At 40.1% G+C, this 22962-nt stretch overlaps 1 protein-coding gene across 1 annotated transcript in view; it reads right to left on the reverse strand.

Moving 5' to 3' along the window:
* Positions 1 to 22962, reverse strand: part of SIMC1 (SUMO interacting motifs containing 1) — an 82843-nt gene that overhangs the window by 18540 nt on the left and 41341 nt on the right. Inside the window, exons 3-7 of the mRNA XM_027971463.3 lie at positions 19286 to 19518; positions 18462 to 18531; positions 13950 to 14104; positions 5718 to 5870; positions 3583 to 3711 (exon numbers count right to left, since the gene is read on the reverse strand). Of these exons, the coding sequence (XP_027827264.1) occupies positions 3583 to 3711; positions 5718 to 5870; positions 13950 to 14104; positions 18462 to 18531; positions 19286 to 19518 (740 nt within the window). The remainder of the gene's footprint in view (positions 1 to 3582; positions 3712 to 5717; positions 5871 to 13949; positions 14105 to 18461; positions 18532 to 19285; positions 19519 to 22962) is intronic.

The following is a 22962-nucleotide window of genomic DNA, read 5'->3' on the forward strand; positions in this document are numbered from 1 at the left end:
CTTCTGTCCTTTCTGCTTTTCATATGTGTAACTCCTTTCTCTGACAGTGAGAAACTTGGCTCTCGTTATCCACAATACATTTAAGTGTTTAATCCTAGAATACATATAAGATATTTTTTGAATTGTTAATACTTCCTGTGAAAAAGAAATTTACTAACTAGAGTTTAATATTTATTTACACTTCATTTTTTGTCTTTAGCCTGAGGGTATTTAGTCCAAATACTGCGTTTTAACTTACTTGGATGGGCCGGGGAAGATGAACAGTTATCATAAAAGGATAGTATTAGGGATCTTTATGGTGATGGAACAGTTCTGCATATGTTGACTGTCTTGGGGATTATATGAAGCTACACATGTGATAAAACTTAGAACTACATATGGTGAGTGCAATCTGGGCGAAATGGGTGAAATCTGAATATGTTCTGTAGATTATACCACTGTCAATTTCCTCTCTGCGATACTGTTACAGTTATGCAAGATGTAATCACTAGGGGATAAACAGTGAAGGGTATAGAGGACCGCTCTTACTAGTTTTTGCAACTTCCTGTGAATCTTTATTTAAAAATAAAAAGTAAAGGAAAAAAGGTTGCTTGGGCTTGTCCTCCCTCCAACTCTCATCCCTCAGCCCCATTTAAATGAATAATAATTCATTTAAAACACAGGTTAATTTGTTTGTATTGCTTGTTAGGCTCTCCTCCAACTTCCTTACTGATTTATTTTTCTTTTTTGAGTATATAAAACATTAACATGGTTCTAAAAGTTATAACTATACAAAGAAGTATATTCAGGAAGTACTATACTATCAATACCAAATTAAGGTCATTGTCACTCCAGCCCAGCACCCTCGCTCCTTTCCAGCCCATCTACCCCTGTATGTAAACAATTCGATTGGTCTGCATTTATCTTAACTATGTTTCTTTTTTTTACAATTATAATCATGTATATTAAAAATGTTCTCCTTCTTATATATATATTTATTATGCATACTCTATGTATTTTGCTTTGTTTACTTAACAATATATTTTGGAAAACAGTTCATAAAAATTTTGCTCCTATTTTTAATATTTACTCTTTTATAGCTACATCTTCATTTTGTAGATATACCAGACATTCAGCCACTGTCCTATGTATGGGAATTTGGGTTGTTTCTAGTATTTTGCAATTATAAACATGCTGTTGTAAATATCTTTTGCTTATGTATTTTCATACTGTTAAACGTGCATCTTTAGGATAAATTCCTACACATGATTTTTCTGGGTCAAGAGATTATGTACATTTAGTTTTGTTAGATATTGTAAAATTTCACCACACACACCCCCGCCCCCCACTGGCCGTAACACTTGTACCACTTTGCATTACCACCAGCAATGTATGGCACCTACCTGCTTTCTCAAACCTTCACTAACAGAGTGTTTTATAGTACTTTAAAATTTTTACTATTTGTATAGGTTGGAAATAGTATCTCAGTGTAGTTTTAATTTATATTTATTTATTTTTTATATACATTTCTTTAAAGATAAATGAAGTTGGACATTATACAAAAACAAAATTACTATCTCTAATTAACATAGATGAAAAAGCTCTTAACAAAATATTAGCAAATTGAATCTGTCAATAGAAAAGAATAATATATTACAATCAAGTAGGGTTTTTTATTCCAGGAATGCAAAGTTGGTTATAATACGAAGGAATCAATCAATGTAATTCAGCATATCAATGGAATGAGGGAGGAAAAACTGTGATTATTTCAATAGATGAACAAAATACATTTTATAAATTCAAATACCTATTTTTCACAAAACACTGAATATCTTAGACAAAGAAGGAGGCCTTCTCAATCTGACAATGGGCACCTATGAAACATCCACAGCTAATATTATACTTAATGGTCAAAGACTGAATATTTTCCTCTAAGATCAGGAATAAGGCAAGGATGTCTCTTCTTATCACTTCTCCAACATTCTATTGGGGGTACCAGCCCTTGCAATAGGGTAAGACAAAGAAGGAAAAGGTATACAGATTGGAAAGGAAGAGATTAAACTTCTCATTTGCAGACAATATATTGTGTATATAGAAAATTCTAAGGAAATCACAGAAAAATTCCTACTAGAATAACTGAATTCAGCAAGGCTGCTGGATTTCTACCACTATCAGTGAACCACTGGAAAATAATAGGTCACATAAGTTATACTTTTGTCAGAACTTTGGAATGATACCTATGTAAATTAGTTTATATCATTTAACTGCATGTAAACTATACATAAACTTTAAAAGATTAAAAGGTAAGGCCATATAAAGTATCTTCTAGTACAATTTGGGGTGGTTGCAAATTTTCCCTTCCTGAAAAGTTTTAAATTAGGACCAGGTTTCATTTAAACTATTTTTGTCTCTGTTTAGTTTAAATTTGTTTACAGTTACCCACTCCTTAGATTTCCCATCTCTCACTAGAATCTGGGCATAAATAAATAAACAGTATGGGAGCTGGATCCAAATGAAATACTAACGAAGTGATAGAGCAAGCATGATTTTATGAATGCTTCCTTCTGGCTGACCACTGTAATGTACTGCCTTCTTTGAACTGACCTTGCAATTAGGAAGTCTTGGGTTTAAATCTGTATTCTAAATCTGATTAGTGATGTAAACTTTGGCTAGTTATTTAACTATTTAGAGTATTTTTTTCATTTGTTAAATGGGACCAACATTATAAAGCTTTATAAAAACATGAGATAATTAATGTAACAATGACTGGCACATTGTATGGATCCAATTAATGTTTGTCTTAATCTTAGCAGGATAGTTTAACTAAATCTTTATTACAATTCTATTTGGAATGACATTTTCTTCTAACAGAGGAACCAGAAATGTACAAGAGTAGTCTTGGTTATCAACTGGGAGCTTACAGGATGGGGTGGGAAGCAGAAAAGGAGCTGACAGAGATTCCCTCAAGGGTTACCACCCTACAGTAGCTCTCCCATAGTTATTTCCTGTTCTAGCAACTGTTCATGAAATTACAGTCATGGTAGCTTATTTTCCTTCCTTTGGATTCTAAAATTACTGGTTCAAAGGAGGAATCATTGGTCCTAGCCAAGAACTCTTATTTCTTTGTCTCTTCCTAATGGAATGCTTCACTAATTGTTTAGAGAAAGTGAATTCCCTACTCTTAATATCTGGGCTCATTCTACAGGTACAACTGTACTCACTCTTGGATCACCTCTTCTTCCCCTTATATGGACAGGCCTATTTCACCCAACAAGACTTTAGTAAACATTTATACCAGGCTCTCTGGCTGAGGGTCAGAGAAGATGGTAGTGCTTAACAGCTAAAAACTTGAGGGATGAGTGAAGTTATTAGACAAATGGATAAAGTGGGAAATTTAGGCTGCATTTAAGGTAACCTGCCTCTTCCTAAGAAATTATGCCTTAGTAGCAAATAATAACAGTTGGTTGAGAAACTATTTCTTTCAAAGGTTAAAGAGACAGGAACTATTTCTCTACCCTTTCCCCCCCTAATTTAACTACTGTTTGGGATTTTCTTTTGAAATTATGTTCCCAGATCAAAAAATAAAACAAAGCTAAGACTCACCTCTGACTCCTCTCAGGAATGTCCAGCACAAACCCAAACATCATTTCAGCAATTTTATTGGAGCTGCACGTGGGGGTCCTGTCCACCTCTACAGCAATAGACAGCATCCTCTGGAGCTGGCATACAATCCTGAGTCCAGAACACAGAACACAAATGAGCAGGAGGGTCCCTGCAGGCTGGGATGAGGTGCCCGCCAGTGTACTAAAGGCTCTTGTAAAGCACACACTAGGTCAGGGAGAACTACTCAAGCATCAGCATGCTTTTATTAGCAATTTCACCTACCTGAATCCCTTTTGCCAGATCATACTATCAACCTCTCAGAACCTGGGGTTGCGCTGCAAAAGCAAGCTGCTTTTAAATTCAAAAATAGAAACATACAATCTTTCAAAAAATATAGTTCTTGTTGCTTATCTATTTATTTAAAAAAAATTTTTGGCCATGCCACAAGGCAAGTGGGATCTTAGTTTCCTGACCAGGGATCAAACCTCTAGAACCTTCCTCAATCTGCCCCTGCATTGGAAGCATGGTGTCCCAACCACTGGACTGCCAAGGAAGTCCATAGGAACATATAATCTTAAGGATCTAGAGAGCTTTAAGGATATCTAACCTAAAACTTCTATATTCTACCGGTGAAGAAACAGCTCAGAATGACTAACAATTATCTGAATTTCTTTGATAGGAGAAAATACGAATTTACTACATAGTTTTCTCCTGTTACTGGTTCCTTTACAACAATCTTTCCCTAAGTTCAGCGTCAGAATTTCAACTGGTGAAACGTGACCCTCTCTCCCATCAGACCTAACTGTGGGAGAGACCCAGGCTGAAGGAAGGAATCTGAGCAGCCCCTCAGGAGGTGAGCCTCACCTGAAGGTAGCCTTTTCTAATGTGCGCTGTTATTTGTGAGGCAAAGAGGGGCTCTGTTTGCAGAAAATCTGCAGCCAGGGACACAATAGGTGGACCAGAGTCAGATCAGATTCTGGCTCTGCAATGACAAGCTATTCAATTTTTGACAAATTACTAAACTGCTCTGAGTCAAAATTCTCTCATCTCAAAAACGGGGAAATAACACCACCTATTTCATAAAGTTGTGCTGAGTAACAGATCTGGCATATAGGCACTAGTTAATGGTAAACAGCAGTGCCTACTGTTGTTAAGATCATGATAAATTTTCAAGGACTCTAATTTTATTTTTCTAATATCTACTTATAATTACTATTCTTATATTAGTTTTCTCTTAAGGAACAGTGTCTGCCTCTCTCTTGGTCTATATACTGGGGTTCTGACATAATCTTATTTTCCTACTTTAGGACCTTCCCCATTCTGCCCAAGCAAATGCTTCATCATTCCAAAACATTCTTCCTTTAGATACACAATTGTCTCCTAGATTAGTTAAAATCCATAGCACTTATTTAAGAATCCGGTCAGTGCAACTAAATTATAGCACTGTGAATCTAGTTGCTATATTTGAACAAATGCTATATTTGAAATATCAAGTTTAACTGGCTTTATAAACATAACTGACATAGAATAGCAGGTTACTTGTACAAGGCCAGCTCCAGACCATAAAATCCTGGCATTTCCCCCAAAATGCCAAGACCACTTTCGATTCTGTTAAAGAAATGCCAGGAATTTCTTTCTGGTGCAGTCTGAGGGAATGGGACCTGATCTGGTCTGAGCCATTGCTGTTACACCTTGTTGGAACCTGCAGGTTGAACTGCTATTCTTCTTCCAGGACTGGAGGAGAGAGACCCAGGCCCTTGAGGATTAGAGGCTGCTAGAACGTCCACTACCCGTGAGTCCCCATCTGTCAGGGGACAGATGAAGTGGTGAGTGGCTTTGATCTGTATTGTCTCTGGGGATCTAGGAAGGGGAGGCACTGTTGTTCACTTTCGCTCCGCTTCAGCTGGTGAATTCACTTAGTGATGTCCTGTTCACCTAGGGGGAAAGATCTGCTTTTGTTTTACCTCTGGAATTAGGAACTTAGCCTTTGGTCAAAATAAGGTAGTTTTTAGTAAGAATCAGCCTATGCTATAAGAGCTGTTAATTTTGGGGAAACTGCTCATAGAGAGTGGTGCTAGTCTCCAACACAGTAAACCCCAGAGCTCCAGCAAAGGTAACTTCTGTCTGCTCCTTACAGCTGATTGGCGTTCTTTGTCAGGTTAGGTTGGGAAGAAGGGTGATTACTGCTGGTCTTCAAGATTCCTTTTCCTGGAGAGGTTTGATTCTGATTTGGGGGCTGGATTAATCTGTCTTCAGTTACTGCTCTGATCAACCACTTGATGACATCCCTGCAATGGAGAAGAAGATAAGAAAGAAAAAGTTTAAACTTCTATCTTACTGTTAGGGTGCTCAGAACTGCAACTTTAATATGGACTCCTAGACACTTAGATTTCCGTAAAGGCAACAGAGAGGAGCCCTTAGGCTATTTTCAATATTTTACAAGTCTAATGGGAACCCTGCATTTAATTGCAGGAAGGTTACAAAAGATAAGGAAAATGTCAACAATTTTCTTTAAGTTAGAATTGTTGAAAGGTATCTCCAAGGTTAAAGTGTACTATCTGTGGCTTCCTGACCAGGAACATGCCTTGCTTGACAAGGCGGAAAGCTGGACTAGACAACCTTGCTGGCTTTCTATTATTGGGCTAATAACCAAAGCTTAGAGTATGTTCGGTGTAGTCATATCTTATACAGGGTGTAGGTACTCAGTGTTAGGGAGATAAAAGCTTCTCATACAGTCCACATTTAATTTTGTTGCCTTCTAAAATCTCACTAATAGTAAATACTTTTTGAAAAATCCACAAAGAAGGGAAGAAAAGGAAGGCAGATAATAATGGTAAAAATCTGCAAGTTGGAAGGAAAATCAGTATTTCACGAAACAGAATATTATATAGTAGTGGAAATGAATATGCTACAGTGGATAGGTAACAATATGGACAAATTTTAGTACACTATAATATTAAGTGAAATAAAAGTACCAATCAATTACATACAGCATGATACTCTTATAAACAGCTAAAAGGAACTAGAATAAAAATATATACTTCACAGGAACACATACAGATGCAATAAACTACATGAAAAAGAAAGAAAAATGATGAACATTTGGGATGCCAGTTACTTTGGATGCAAAAAGGTGCAAAAGTGGGTGATAGAGGATGGACGTGTGGTTAGATATAGGTAACTGTCAAGGTCCTAGCCTTTGATTTAAGGGGTGGGGTAAGAGATGCTGATTACAACATTCAGAGTAACCAATTAGCTAAGTAAATAAGGCAACTGTCATATTTAGATGATGTTTAATCTAACTCTATGCCTTTGGCAAAGGAATACATTTGAACTGACTTGACAGAATTGAGGAAGCTGAGTCCTAAGCCACCGGTAGAGAAGAGTAATCCTATTTAAAGGCAGTACAAGGTTTCCATGAAGTTAGGATAAAATAGGGTAAATTAAAAAATAAATATAATGGTTTATAATCTGTTTAAGAAACTTTTAGAGCCCTAGATCTTCTTTTCCAGCCCTGAAGACTACAGGTTAACTCTGTGGAGAGATAAACAGGGTCTCTGGACTAGGATATCAGGCACAGCTGGGAAACAAAGGCATCAAAGCAAAAACAGGGGCGTTAAGTGGACCTGCACATGCTCAGTGCAGAGATCCTCGCCATCTTCCCACACCTGTCTTTCAAAAACCTGGCATCCTGGTCTCTATCCTTCATGGAGGGGATCTGAAGTCTTTTCTGGAAAACCCATCCAGACCAAGAGGAAAGATCTAAAGTCATTGACAAGGTATTTTCTAAGAAATGAGAAGCCAGTTCCACCTACAGGAAAACTCAAAAATGACAAGTCCTCACCTGTACTCAGAGCTTCCATCAGCTTTTGAGCACATCAGCTTTTTGCCCTTGAACAAGAATAGAGCACCAAATTTTTCCAGACTTCTATGGACATATTCTAACAGAAGAGATTAAGGGAAAAAACCCCAAACCAACCCGCCTCTCTCCTCAAAAAAGCAACTTGGAGAAAACAGACATTATACAGAAAAGTAACAAAAACAAAAGCTATCATTAGTAACATCAAAGATATGAAAAGACACAGATCTAAGAAAGAAAAAGACACGAACAGATTCCTATTTATTAATTTTAAAAAGGAACATTTAAAGAAAAAGTAAAAGAGCTCTTGGAAATTAAAAATATAATAACAGCAATGAAAACTCTATTTTCCAGAAATGAAGGATATGAAATGGCCCACTGAATGTCCATCATAACAGATGAATATAGACCTAAAACAAGTATACTGGGAAAAAAGATTCTGCAAACATCCAGAGAAAAAAATCAAGGCACATACAAAGAATCAGTAATCAGAGTAGCCTATGGCTTCTTCACAGCAAGAAGCTAGGAGGCAATGGAAAACTTGGAAAATTTCCTTTAATATTCTGTAGAAAAGTTATTTGTAACCTAAATATCTATACTCACATGAATCAATGTATGGAAGATAAAGATATTTTCAGACATACAAAAACTCAAATTTTACTTCCCACATACCTTTCTAAGAAGTTACTGGAGACTGATCCATCAAAGCAAGGGAGTAAACCAAGAAAGAAAAGATGTGAAACATATCCAACACTGGGAACAGGTGAAGGGAATTTCACATTTATGGTAGAGACTTGGCAAAGAGGACAGCCAATCCAGGTTAAAGGAGGTCGAAGTACCCCACCACAGATCTTCAAGAAGAAGAACTTCAGAAGTGGGAACAAACATCTTGACAGGATATTTAAATCAAACAGCAGAGAATTTGGGACTGACTTCTGATATGCAAAAGAATAGGAGGAAACTAAAAATGAGGCAATTACTAACTCTAAGGAAAACAAAAAGTTATGAGTGGAGGGAAAAGTAATCATAGTTTGGTACTGGGCTCAACTCTGACTAGCACACAGTTATAGTGATCAGAACATCAAATACTGATCTAAACAAAGTTCTGATATAGCTATATTATGGTATGGGGGCTGGGAAGTGTGTGTGTGTGTGTGAGGAGGGAAAGAGGAAAAAGAGCTAACTCCTCATCTTACAGGTGGGGAGTCAACAGATAGTCAATAATAGTCAATTATAGCCAACAGCAGACAGCAAGGAGATCCAACCAGTCCATCCTAAAGGAGATCAATCCTGAGTGTTCATCGGAAGGACTGATGTTGAAGCTGAAACTCCAATACTTTGGCCACCTGATGCTAAGAGCTGACTCACTTGAAAAGACCCTGATGCTGGGAAAGATTGAGGGCAAGAGGAGAAGGGGACAATACAGGATGAGATGGTTGGATGGCATCACCGACTCCCTGGACATGAGTTTGAGTAAACTCCGGGAGTTGGTGATGGACAGGGGGGCCTGACGTGCTGCAGTCCATGGTGTCGCAGAGAGTCGGACACAGCTGAGCGACTGTAGCGAACTGAACTGAACAATAAAACATCAATAATTAGCAACACAGGCAAGTTATTCAGCCCTGAAGAAGTTAAATCCAAGGAATCTCTTAAATGAAAGAGTTGAAAGCAGTTACCCCTGCTGGAAAAGAAAACGGGGGTGAGGTCACCTGGGGGCAACTATATTTCTTAAATTGTGTAGAACCAGATTGCTCTTCGTATGCACAGTTAGAAAGAAAAGAAAATCCCTTAAGGGGCCACATGGAGACTGACTGACCACCACTCTCTTTTAAAAGCTCATTTTTGAGGTATAACTTATATAAAATAAATTGCACACTTTTTTGTTTAATGAGGTGGTTTTTTTTTAACTTTAAGACAAAAAATGGAAATTTTAATTGCACCAAGCTGAGGATTACAACCCAGGAATAGCCTCTTCTCTGACAACTAAAGGTCAAAGCACAGTTATACCATTTGATGAGTTTAGATAAATATATGCCCATATCCATGTACCACAACCTCAATCTAATAGCCACCTCTTATTGAATCGAAAGGCTTCCCAGATGCTCAGACGGTAAAGCATCTGCCTGTAATGCACGAGACCCGGGTTCGATCCCTGGGTCGAGAAGATTCCCTGGAGAAGGAAATGGCAACCCACTCCAGTACTCTCGCCTGGGAATCCCATGGATGGAGGAGCATGGTAGGCTATAGTCCATGGGGTCGCAAAGAATCGGACATGACTGAGTGACTTCAATTTAGTTTTAGTTTTTTATTGAATCAAATACAGTGGTTTTCCCTCCAGCTGGAATTGACGTTTTTCATTAAGAAAGCACAAAATAGTGTATTTTATTTGCATTTTAGAGGTCATAAATTCCCATCTTTAAACTCAAGAGTTTAGTGTTGGGTACACTGAGAGGCTCACGTCCTGAAAGGTGGAAATGAAAGAGAGCAACTTGTTAACGGATTGAGTTGGGTTCAGGTCTCCCATCTCCCAATTCAACGCCTAAGCTCATAAAGCAGAATGGTCAGGAGAGCTGCTGTCACTATTTAAATTGTTGTTTTTCAATTTTACACCCAGTTACGCTATCCTGTGCTCTTGTAGTTTCGTTACTTACTGATTTTCTACCTCTATAATTAACATTTAAACTTCACAAAAAATGCCACATTCACAGAAGCGGATGGAAGCAGGCAAACCTAGGGAGAAAAAGCCATTGTCATTGTTACTGCTCAGTTGCCCAATCGTGTCTGACTCTTTGATACCCCATGGACTGCAATACGCCAGGGCTCCCTAGCCCTCATCATCTCCCAAAGTTTGCCCAAGTTCATGTCCATTGAATAGGTGATGCCATCCATCCATCTCATCCTTTGATGCCCTCTTTTCCTTCTGCCCTCAATTTTCCCAGCTGACTGATAATCAAAAACATAATGAAATGTCCTTCTTTTTTAATTACAGGAATTATAATAGCAAATATCCTATATTGGCCTGTGAAAACTATTCTTAACAAATATGCAAGAACATATGAGAATGTACATGACTGAAAAAATCTCAGTGATGTTTTAAAAAAAGGAATGCTGAAGCAAAAGAAGGGGGGTAGTTCCAGGATGAAAATTCTAGTCTGAGATCCCTACCCTAGAAACCACATTTCCCCCTACTTTTATAAGGATATGGTAGTTTCCCACTCTGAAGCTTCTAGCAGCTTTAGCCCTGATTTTACAGAAAAAAACATGTGTTTGCTACCTTATTGTATCTTGTTCCATGTAACCTATCATGAAAGATTTCTCAGAAAGTTCAGTTCAGTTCAGTTGCTCAGTCATGTCCGACTCTTTGCGACCCCATGAATCGCAGCATGCCAGACCTCCCTCTCCATCACCAACTCCTGAAGTTCACTCAAACTCATGTCCATGGAGTCGGTGATGCCATCCAGCCATCTCATCCTCTGTCGTCCCCTTCCCCTCCTGCCCCCAATCCCTCCCAGCATCAGGGTCTTTTCCAATGAGTCAACTCTTTTGCATGAGGTGGCCAAAGTATTGGAGTTTCAGCTTTATCATCAGTCCTTCCAAAGAACACCCAGGACTGATCTCCTTTAGAATGGACTGGTTGGATCTCCTTGCAGTCCAAGGGACTCTCAAGAGTCTTCTCCAACACCACAGTTCAAAAGCAGCAATTCTTTGGCGCTCATCTTTCTTCACAGTCCAACTCTCACATCCATACATGACCACTGGAAACCCAAAAAAGATGTCCTTTTCATTATAGGAGACTTGAATGCAAAAGTAGGAAGTCAAGAAACACCTTGAGTAACAGGCAAATTTGGCCTTGGAATATGGAATGAAGCAGGGCAAAGGCTAATAGAGTTTTGCCAAGAGAACGCACTGGTCATAGCAAACACCCTCTTCCAACAACACAAGAGGAGACTCTACACATGGACATCATCAGATGGTCAACACCAAAATCAGATTGATTATATTCTTTGCAGCCAAAGATGGATAAGCTCTATACAGTCAGCAAAAACAAGACCGGGAGCTGACTGTGGCTCAGATCATGAGCTCTTTATTGCCAAATTCAGACTTAAACAAACTGAAGAAAGCAAGAAAACCACTAGACCGTTCAGGTATGCTGCTGCTGCTGCTGCTGCGAAGTTGCATCAGTTATGTCCAGCTCTGTGCGACCCCATAGGCTCCCCTGTCCCTGGGATTCTCCAGGCAAGAACACTGGAGTGGGTGGCCATTTCCTTCTCCAATGCGTGAAAGTGAAAAGTAAAAGTGAAGTCACTCAGTCATGTCCAACTCTTAGCAACCCCATGGACAGTAGCCTACCAGGCTTCTCCATCCATGGGATTTCCCAGGTAAGAGTACTGGAGTGGGGTGCCATTGCCTTCTCTGATTCAGGTATGACCTAAATCAAATTCCTTATGATTATACAGTGGAAGTGAGAAATAGATTGAAGGAACTAGATCTGATAGATAGAGTGCCTGATGAACTATGGACGGAGGTTCATGACATTGTACAGGAGATAGGGATCAAGACCATCCCCATGGAAAAGAAATGCAAACAAGTAAAATGGCTGTCTGGGGAGGCCTTACAAATAGCTGTGAAAAGAAGAGAAGCGCAAAGGAGAAAAGGAAAGATATAAGTATCTGAATGCAGAGTTCCAAAAGAATAGCAAGGAGAGATAAGAAAGCCTTCCTCAGCAATCAATGCAAAGAAATAGAGGAAAACAACAGAATGGGAAAGACTAGAGATATCTTCAAGATAATTAGAGATACCAACAGAACATTTCATGCAAAGATGGGCTTGATAAAGGACAGAAATGGTATGGACCTAACAGAAGCAGAAGATATTAAGAAGAGGTGGCAAGAATACACAGGAGAACTGTACAAAAAAAGATCTTTATGACCCCACACTTCACGATGGTGTGATCACTCACCTAGAGCCAGACATCCTGGAATGTGAAGTCAAGTGGGCCTTAGAAAGCATCACTACGAACAAAGCTAATGGAGGTGATGGAATTCCAGTTGAGCTATTTCCAATCCTCAAAGATGATGCTGTGAAAGTGCTGCATTCAATAAAATGTCAGCAAATTTGGAAAACTCAGCAGTGGCCACAGGACTGGAAAAGGTCAGTTTTCATTCCAATCCTAAAAAAAGGCAATGCCAAAGAATGCTCAAACTACCGCACAATTGCACTCATCTCACACGCTAATAAAGTAATGCTCAAAATTCTCCAAGCCAGGCTTCAGCAGTACGTGAACCATGAACTTCCAGATGTTCAAGCTGGTTTTAGAAAAGGCAGAGGAACCAGACATCAAATTGCCTACAGATGCTGGATCGTGGAAAAGGCAAGAGAGTTCCAGAAAAACATCTATTTCTGCTTTATTGACTATGCCAAAGCCTTTGACTATGTGAATCACAATAAACTGTGGAAAATTCTGAAAGAGATGGGAATACCAGACCACCTAACCTGCCTCTTGAGAAATCTGTATGCAGGCTAGGAAGCAACAGTTAGAACTGGACATGGAACAACAGACTGGTTCCAAATAGGAAAAGGAGTACGTCAAGGCTGTATATTGTCATCCTGCTTATTTAACTTCTATGCAGAGTACATCATGAGAAACGCTGGGCTGGAAGAAGCACAAGCTGGAATCAAGATTGCCGGGAGAAATACCAATAACCCCAGATATGCAGATGACATCACCCTTATGGCAGAAAGTGAAGAGGAGCTAAAAAGCCTCTTGATGAAAGTGAAAGAGGAGAGTGAAAAAGCTGGCTTAAAGCTCAATATTTAGAAAATGAAGATCATGGCATCTGGTCCCATCACTTCATGGGAAATAGATGGGGAAACAGTGGAAACAGTGTCAGCCTTTATTTTTAAAAACATGTGTTTCCTACCTTATTGTATCTTGTTCCATGTAACCTATTATCATAAAAGGTTTCTCAGAAAGTAGCAGCAGCAAATGAGGCTTATCCTGAGCTACTCAGGGGGGTGGGGGTAAATTCAGGCTTAGAGCAGCTGTGAGGGTTACACAAGTTCACGTTTTCCCCTGTGTCTCCTGAGGCTGTCTGAACAAAACTGAAATAGATCAGTGCAAGTCTGATGGTCTCAGGAGGAAAAACCATACAAGTTATGACACCTGACACACAGCTGGTACAGAGGTTTTTTTTCCTAGGACTGTCTACATATCTGCCTGCAGTGCAGGAAACCTGGGTTCGATCCCTGGGCCAGGAAGATCCTCTAGAGAAGGGAATGGCAACCCACTCCAGTGTTCTTACCTGGAGAATCCCATGGACAGAGGAGCCTGGTGGGCTAGAGTCCTTGGGGTTGCAAAGAGTCAGACACAACTGAGCGGTAACAGTTCCCCTTTCATAGGAATAATCCCTATCCCTGTCACATCACCTAGTTACCAGACAGTCTCATCCGCCTGCTGCGCTCTCCGGGCTTGACGACTCGTCACCCCAGGCCCCGCACAGCTGGTTACCTGACATTGTGGGGCTGCTTGTCACAGGACAGCACAGTGCTCGCAATGGCTTGCTGCAGGTGCTGCCGCTGCTTCCTCAGGGTCTGCTGGAAGTCGTCTTCCAGGGTCTGTACTACATAACGCAGAAAGAAGACTCGCCCGGGCAGGTTTTGTCCCTTGGGGAGAAAAAATGAGAAGTAAGTATTTGTTCTCAGTCTCCTGGATGACACTGAGCCCTGGGCTCTCATAAATACTAAGTCAAGGGAAGACGCATGAGTCAACAAGTGTGTCTATCCAAAAGAGAGGCCTGTGGGAGAGAGCAAGCAGCCTAGGTCATTGCAAAAGAGGGCAAACAAGGCAATCCTAGAGCTTGAAAAGTCAGTTTCTCTCTCTCACGGAACCTCAGTGGTGAACCCGTCTCAGGAGAGGCCCCAAGCTGTGTATATCTGAACAGAGAGACAGAGAAATGACTGCTAAGCTGCTATACCAAACCGCCATGATCTTTATCCCACTGCCAAACTTCTAGTAACATGAGCTGATATACAGTTTATTGTTTAAGCAACTCTGAGCTGGGTTTTTTGTTACAGGTGAAATGATCCTAATTGCTGAAGCCCAGCTAATGCAGGTAAAGAGCATGGGCTTTGGTGATGCAGAGACATTATTTGTTTGTTTGAAACTCAGCCCCATTCCTTATTTAACTTACTGCTCTGAGTCTCAGTGTTCTCATGGTTTACATGGTGATCACCCTAACCTTACCAAAGCCAGGCAGGCATGCACAATTTGTTGGTTTCCTTTTACTGATAAAGAGAGACTTAATTCTGGCCTTGTTCTTTGTTTTCTAAATGCCTTATAGTTTTTTGGTCCCTCATTTCCTACATCACTGTCTTTCGCCTTTAGTTGATTCTTTTTGGTAATCAAATGCTTACATTCTTTTCTTATTTCCTTTTCTGTGCATTCTATAGCTAGTGTCCTTGTGGTTACCATGGAGATTACATTTAACATTCTGAAACTATAATACTTTGAATTTATACTAGGTTCACTTTAATAACACACAAAAGCTCGGCTCTTTATGGCTCTGTTCCCACCTGTTTTAATTGAAGTCACAAAACTACATTGTGTGACCAAAAATAAACTCATAATTCTTTAAAAACTTTTTGGTTTATTTATTTAGTTTTGGCTGCTCTGGGTCTTCACTGTTGTGCTCAGGCTTTCTCCAGTTGCTGCAAGTGGGGGCTATTCTCCAGTTTCGATCTGTGGGCTTCTTGTTGGGTGACAACTCCTCTTGCTGCAGAGCACGGTCTCCAGGGCGCATGGGCTTCAGTCGTTATGGCTTGCAGGCTCTAGAGACACAAGGGCTTAGCTGCCCCATGGCATGTGGAATCTTCCCAGTCCGGGGATGGAACCCATGTCCCCTTCATTGGCCGACAGATTCTTAACCACTGGACCACCAGGGAGGTCCAGTGATTGTTTTCAGTTCTTTTCAGTCTTTCAAATTATGTAGAAAACACAATGTGGAGTTACAAAGTTAAATAACACTAGCTTTTAGATTAATAATTTTAAAAGGTATTAGTCACTTAATACATTATAGAAAACCAATGTGGAGTTACAAATCACTGTCATAATAGTTTTTATAATTGCCCATGTATTTATCTTTACTAACATCTATTGCTTCATATGTCTTCAAGTTACTGTTTAGTGTTTCATTTTACCCTGCAGGACTTCCTTCAGCGTTTCCTGCTGAGGAGGACCAGTGGGAATGAATTCCTTCCAGCTTTTGTTTATCTGAGAGTTTCTTTACCTCTCCCTCATTTTTGAGGGACAGTTTTGTTGAATACAGGAATCTTGGTTGAGTTTTACTCTTTAGCACTCCAAACGTATGACCCCACTACCTTCTGACCTCACTTCTGACGAGAAATCTTGCTGAGGATCTTGTATCGACATGTCACTTCTCTCCTGCTGCTCATTCTCATTTCTTGAAGGCAAGTTTTGCCAGATATGGTATTCTTGGTTGACTGCTTTTTTCTTTTAGAACTTTGAATACATCATCCCATTACCTTCTGACCTACATGGCTTCACTGAGAGTTTGCTGAGAGACTTATACAAACTTACCTGTATGTCATAATTCACTTTTTCCTTGCTGCTTTTAAGTCTGACTTTGGACAGTTCGAGCATAACGTTTCTTGGTGTGAGTCTCCTTGGCTTACCCTCACTGGTGCTAACCTCCTTGACTCTGCGTGTCTATTTCTCTCCTCAGAGTCGGGAGGCTCTTTGGTCACCGGGCTCTCTGGCCCTCTCTTGCTCTCTGGAACTCCCATAATGTACATGTGGTCCGTTTAATGATGCCCCATAGTCCCGCAGGTGCTCACCAATTTTGTTCACTGTTTTCTTTTTGCTCCTCTGTCTCAAGGATTTCAAAGACCTTTCTTCATGTTCACTGATATGTTTTCCTCCTGCCTGATCAAGACTGTTGTTGAACTCCTCTAGTGAAATTTTCAATTCAGTTATTATACTTTTCAGCTCCAGAATATGTCTGATTATTATCTATTGTTTAAAAATTTAATATTCTCATTTTGTCCACGCATCATTTTCCTGCTTCATTTTGTTTGTGTTCTGTTTTAGCTCCTTGAGCATCTTTAAGATGGTTTTAAAAAATTCTTTCTCAGGAAGTTGAGAGATTTGTATTTCTTTAGGGTCACTTTCTGGAACTTTATTTCATTCTTTTGATTGGGCCGCACTTCCCTGTTTCTTTGTGTGCCTTGTACTCTTCTTTTGAGATTTAAACATTCAAAAAAAACAACCAACTTTCCCAGTCTTTATGCATTGAGTTCATGCAGGGCAAGGCCCTTAACAATCAGTCTGGCTAAAGGTTCTCAGCGCTCTCAGAACTTTTCTGGAGATGTGTTTTCTCTGAGCTTGGTGTATGCTTTTATCTGTCTTAACTCCCCAAGCAGCTTGCCCTTGTTCCTTCTCAAGAGCCACAGTCTCTTGCTCCCCTAGTACCTGTTTATGGAACTGCATACTCTCTGAAGCTCTAAAACGCTGCAGTGCTCACCTTTCTTTTCAGCCAGAAAACTAAGCCAGGGTCTTCAATAGTGTTCTGAGTCAGGTGAAACAAAAACTATGCCCATAACAAGCCAGAACCTGGACTTGACGTTCTCTCCTTTGTTTCCACCCCAAGGGAGTAGCCAGGGTATGGGAGATTTCCTCCTGGTAGCATTGCGCTAGGCTGGGTACAGGAAGGGGCATGGACACACAGAAATACCAAAAACATTCCTACTTTTTTAATAGAGTCCCTTCTTGGTTATGCTTTGGTCTGGGTACTGCAACTTCTCAACTGGTTGCTAGAGTTTTCACAAAGGTATTCTGGTCCATATATTGTTGTTAAGTTGGTGTCTCCATTGGGGAACAAGGGCCTGGAGCGTCCTCATCTACCATCTTGGTGGTATTTCCCAGATCAGCCTTTCTTAAAGCCCTGTGGTTTTTTGCTCCAATCTGGAGTGACTTTAGGTCTACTATTTGTGGTAGTCTCAGGACTTCTCTTTCTTATTCTTCTGGATTAGATCCAGTGTCCTTTGGATCCTGTGCCTCTTCCTCTTTTGATTTCTCCCCTATTCTCTGTAGGCATATCTTCAAGTAACCTATGAAATGGGGTGTATGAATATTTTTTCAAGCTTGTACATGTCTGGAAATATCTTTATTCCACCCTCACACTTGATCAATATCTTGGCTGACTAGAGAATTCTAAATTGACAATAATTTGTTCCATCCATGTTCTTTTGGGTAAGTAGACACAAAGCTGGCAATTAAGCTCAAGGATCCCTAAAGGTCAGAATGTAGACTTTTCTCTGGAGCACCAACTCTACACTGAAAGGAAGTGAAAGTGAAAGTAAAGTCGTGTCCAGCTCTTTGGGATCCCAGCCTACCAGGCTCTGGCAGGACAGCAGCCTACCAGGCTCCTTCACCCATGGGATTCTCGAGGCAAGAGTACTGGATTGGGTTTCCATTTCCTTCTCCAGGGGATATTCCCGACCCAGGGATCGAACCCAGGTCTCCTACACTGCAGGCAGACGTTTTACCCTCTAAGCCACCAGGGAAGCCCATATAAGAAGTCCAAAAATTCTCTGTTCTAAAGGGCAGATTTCCTTCCTCTTTGGCAAGCCTGTGTTCTAGCCTGTAGCTTTTGCTGCCTAGCTTCATCAGTCATCACTTTTACATTTCCTTTAGCTTTTCCAGTCTTCATTCAAATCTGTTCTGTTTCCCCTTATTTTCAGTGCCGTAGGTTCATAACTTCTTCTATTCATTTACTGTTATTTTAAGTGAAATCTTAAGAAGAGAAGGAATAAATGAGTATATTCAATCTTGAATTGGAAGACAGCACATACCATTTCAATAGAAATATTTTGGTCTGGATCGGGGGAGTAAAAGCTAAAAGGAAGGAATAATGCCAAAGACTGTACTACCAGGTTTACTGTCACTTTTGTTTCTAGTTAAAACTTCCTCCGCAAAAGATTTCTGCATGCAAACTGTTGTTACCTCTTCCTCCATGACATAAGCGAGCAGCTTCCAGTCCCACTCCACCGTCTTGGCATTAGCTGGATGTAGCCTGAAAGTCAAGTGATAGCAGTTAGAATTCTGGAGATTTTAGTGGAAGGAAGGATGGGATCTGGAAGACAACAGAAGCAAGAAGCCTCTTCTTATCCTCAGTGCTCTTGCCCACCCTTGTCTCTGAGGGAAGTAGAACTTCATTTTTTTTTCTGGCTACCTAGTATCTACTTCTCTTTTGGGAGGCATTAGCACTCCAATTTTGCCTTGAAGAAATCAACTCTTTATTACTCTTAGCCCAGTGGCTTTCACCCACTAGGACCCTGGGATGAAGCCTATGAAGCATGTTGAGCTAATCACGATATTCTGTCCCACCGCTCATATGACTGGCTCAAAGACAGACTCATGTCTTGTATCATGCCAGTTAAGACCTGTAAGACTCAACTTCAGAACTCTCATGTGACTATAAAGGAGATGGATGCTCTCTTGTATTAAGAGTGTCTGAGAAAGCCACCATATGAAGCCTAGAAACAGAAGCAAAGGAAAGCTGAAAAATGGATACTGGAAACCATTTTGGAGCTGAATTAAGTCACATCTTACTCCTAGGTTTCTAGGTTTTTAGTAACATGTGTCATTAAATTCTCTTTTATCATTTGTTAAAGCCAGTTTGGATTGAGTTCCTGTCACTTGTAATCCAAATAATATTAATATACTGTCACCCGCTCTAATGTTTAGTTGAATAAATCTTAGGCAAGAGAAAATTGTGCCCTGATTCCAGGTTCCCTAAAAGATTTGCCAACAGCCAAGGTTCATACTGTTGAATTTTCATGAGAAGCATGTAGGCCTCCTTTAGAACATCCACAGTCTCAGAGCCACTGAGCAGGATTTTCTGGATGATGTGAGCCACAATTTCTCGGGGTGGGTAATGCTGGGGTGACACAAAGTCCATCAAAAACTGCACAGTCCCCAAGGGGAAATTTTCTTCAATGGTGTTTGTCACCATCCTTAATCTTCGATGAGGGATAGGTTCTAATTTTTGACTCTTGTTCTGTAGAGATAAAAAGAAAATAAATTAGGATAGGTTTCTATAGACAAAAACACAAGAGGTTCTAGAAAAAGTTGAAGACAGCATTTGAAATATTCATAATTAGAAAAACTGAGATTGGAAAGCCTTATCTAAAAAACTTCTAATGATATAGGAAGTGCTTATATTAAGTTAAATAAGAATTCAAAGTTCTACATGTAAACATGACTTCAACTGTTAAAATACAGCATAGAAAGGAAAGTACAAGAATCAAGAGCTAGCCTAAGTTGATTCTGAAGTGAGGGTGGTAAGATATTTAGGGGTAGTTATGATACTATATCAGATATTAAAACAAAAAGATGAAGAAAGATGTTTTAAATATGTTTCATTGTTAGAAGAATTTCATTTTGTTGATTTTTTTTTCAGTTCAGTTCAGTTCAGTCGCTCAGTCATGTCCGACTCTTTGCGACCCCATGAATCGCAGCACGCCAGGCCTCCCTGTCCATCACCATCCCCCGGAGTTCACTCAAACTCACGTCCATCGAGTCAGTGATACCATCCAGTCATCTCATCCTCTGTTGTCCCCTTTTCCTCCTGCCCCCAATCCCTCCCAGCATCAGGGTCTTTTCCAATGAGTCAATTCTTCGCATGAGGTGGCCAAAGTACTGGAGTTTCAGCTTTAGCATCATTCCTTCCGAAGAACACCCAGGGCTGATCTCCTTTAGAATGGACTGGTTAGATCTCCTTGGAGTCCAAGGGACTCTCAAGAGACTTCTCCAACACCACAGTTCAAAAGCATCAATTCTTTGGCACTCAGCTTTCTTCACAGTCCAACGCTCACATCTATACATGACCACTGGAAAAAGCATAGCCTTGACTAGATGGACCTTTGTTGGCAAAGTAATGTCTCTGCTTTTCAATATGCTATCTAGGTTGGTCATAACTTTCCCTCCAAGGAGTAAGTGTCTTTAATTTCATGGCTGCAATCACCATCTGCAGTGATTTTGGAGCCCCCCAAAAATAAAGTCTTACACTGTTTCCACTGTTTCCCCATCTATTTGCCATGAAGTGATGGGACCAGATGCCATTTTTCTTTTTTCAGTCAACAGTAAATATTAAGCTTCTTCACCCCCTACCCCTACCCTCAAACAGCATGTATATAAAGACTGAGAATGTGTAAAAAAACTATCCATTATCTAGGTGGTGAAATGATGGATACTTTTTCCTCTGTATGTACCTTTGTATTTTTTACTTTTTCTGTAATAGGCAAATAATCGGAAGAAAAACAAATGCTAAAAAGTCTGTTATGGGAACAGTATAATAAAAATAACTATAATAACACTTTTTTTAACATCTAACTTATTCTCGCTTAATTCTCACAACTCTAAGAAATACATGTTATTATTATTCCTATTTCATACATAAGGAAACAGATTTAGAGAGAAAGCACTTGTCAGGCAACAGAAGTTGGTTTCATATGGTGCTAATACTTCAGAGCTACCCTCTACATTCATACTCTCTATAAACAACAAACCCAACAGTAATAAATATATTTTGTTTAAACTCCCAATTATTAAAAAATTTAAAGTGCCTGCAAAAAGGCCAAAAGGAAGGAAATATATCCAACTATTAATATTAATAAATGCTGACTGATAGCATCATGTGGGTAATTATTTTTTAATATTATATACTTTAAAATGTTTTATACTAAGCAAGCAAGCATTATTTCAAAATCTGAGAACAAGCATTAATTTTGAAACACCAACTAGACAAAGTTTTGACAGTTTATGTGTAGCAGTAAGATAGTGACGGCTAGAATTGCCCTTCTAGGGAGAGGGCAGTTAGCATTTTGGAGGAAAGAACTTCAGCTAGTTTTCTTACGTCTCAAGCCACGTGAGTGTAACTCCGCTGATCTCACTGATGAGAGACCAACACTGTGAATAGCATGTAATAAGAGTTAAGAGCGAGAGCAGAAGAAAAATCTCGCTCGGTGACTATTTTATGTGTGATGCACTTTATGATCTTGAAACTGTATTTTATTCATTACTTGCCTACAAATGGGGACCTCTACAAATTTTAGATAAAGTTTATAAATTGTTCTAATGCCCTTATCCTTAAGGGGAACTACTATTCATAGAACATTTCTATAAACCCTGAAAGGTTGCTTCATGCGTCTATGTGTTTACCTTTAAGCCAAACAATGGCATAATACAGGCGTTATGACCCATTCTAGTGCTAAAGAGAAAGAGACTCAGCAGAGCTACGGTCCGTAAGCAAGGAATTAAGAGGCAGCATAGAGCCTGGCCAGGAAGCCACTGGGTGAGTGCACTGCATAGCTTAGCAAGCCGCAGTGCAGGAGCTTCTCCAGCTGCAGCACACGGGCTCCTCTCTCGCTGAGCTAGGTGGGCTCCAGGGCACGTGGACTCAGTAGCTGCAGCACATGGGCTCAGCTGCCCCATGGCATGTGGGATGTTAATTCCCCAAGCAGGGACTGAACCAATGGCCCCCGCACTGGAGGGGGACACTGGAGGGTTAGCTAATATAGGGGATTATATTCAACATCTTGTGAAAACCTATAATGGAGTGGCTCAGTGGGTAAAGCGTCTGCCTACAATGCGGGAGACCCGGGTTCGATCCCTGGGTCGGGAAGATCCCCTGGAGAAGGAAATGGCAACCCACTCCAGTACTCTTGCCTGGAAAATCCCATGGACTGAGAAGCCTGGTAGGCTACAGTTCATGGGGTCGTAAAGAATCGGACACGACTGAGCGACTTTCCCTTCCCTTCCGAAAAAATAATGGAACCATTCTGCTATACACTTGAAACTAACATGATATTGTAAACCAACTATATTTCAATAAAAATATTATTAGAGTGATCCTAGTAGATGTGATTTTTTTTTTTTTTTTTGCAGTTCCTAATGACTGGCTTAAGACTCAACATTCAAAAAACTAAGATCATGGCATCTGGTCCTATCACTTCAAGGCAGACAGATGGGGAAACAATGGTAACAGTGACAGACTTTATTTTCTGGGGCTCCAAAATCACTGCAGATGGTGACTGCAGCCATGAAAGTAAGACACCTGCTCTTTGGAAGAAAAGCTATGACCAGCCTAGACAACATATTACAAAGCAGAGACACTACTTTGCCCATAAAAGTCCATCTAGTCAAGGCTATGGTTTTTCCAGTTGTCGTGGATGGATGTGAGAGTTAGCTCACAAAGAAAGCTGAGCACTAAAGAACTGATGCTTCTGAACTGTGGTGTTGGAGAAGATTCTTGAAAGTCCCTTGGACAGCAAGGAGATCCAACCAGTCCATTCTAAAGGAAATCAGTCCTGAATATTCATTGGAAGGACTGATGTTGAAGCTGAAACTCCAATACTTTGGCCACCTGATGCAAAGAGTCGACTCACTGGAAAAGACCTGATGCTGGGAAAGATTGAAGGCAAAAGGTGAAGGGGGCACCAGA

The sequence above is a fragment of the Ovis aries genome, chromosome 7 (genome assembly GCF_016772045.2).
Source record: "Ovis aries strain OAR_USU_Benz2616 breed Rambouillet chromosome 7, ARS-UI_Ramb_v3.0, whole genome shotgun sequence".
Classification (NCBI taxonomy): Eukaryota; Metazoa; Chordata; class Mammalia; order Artiodactyla; family Bovidae; genus Ovis; species Ovis aries.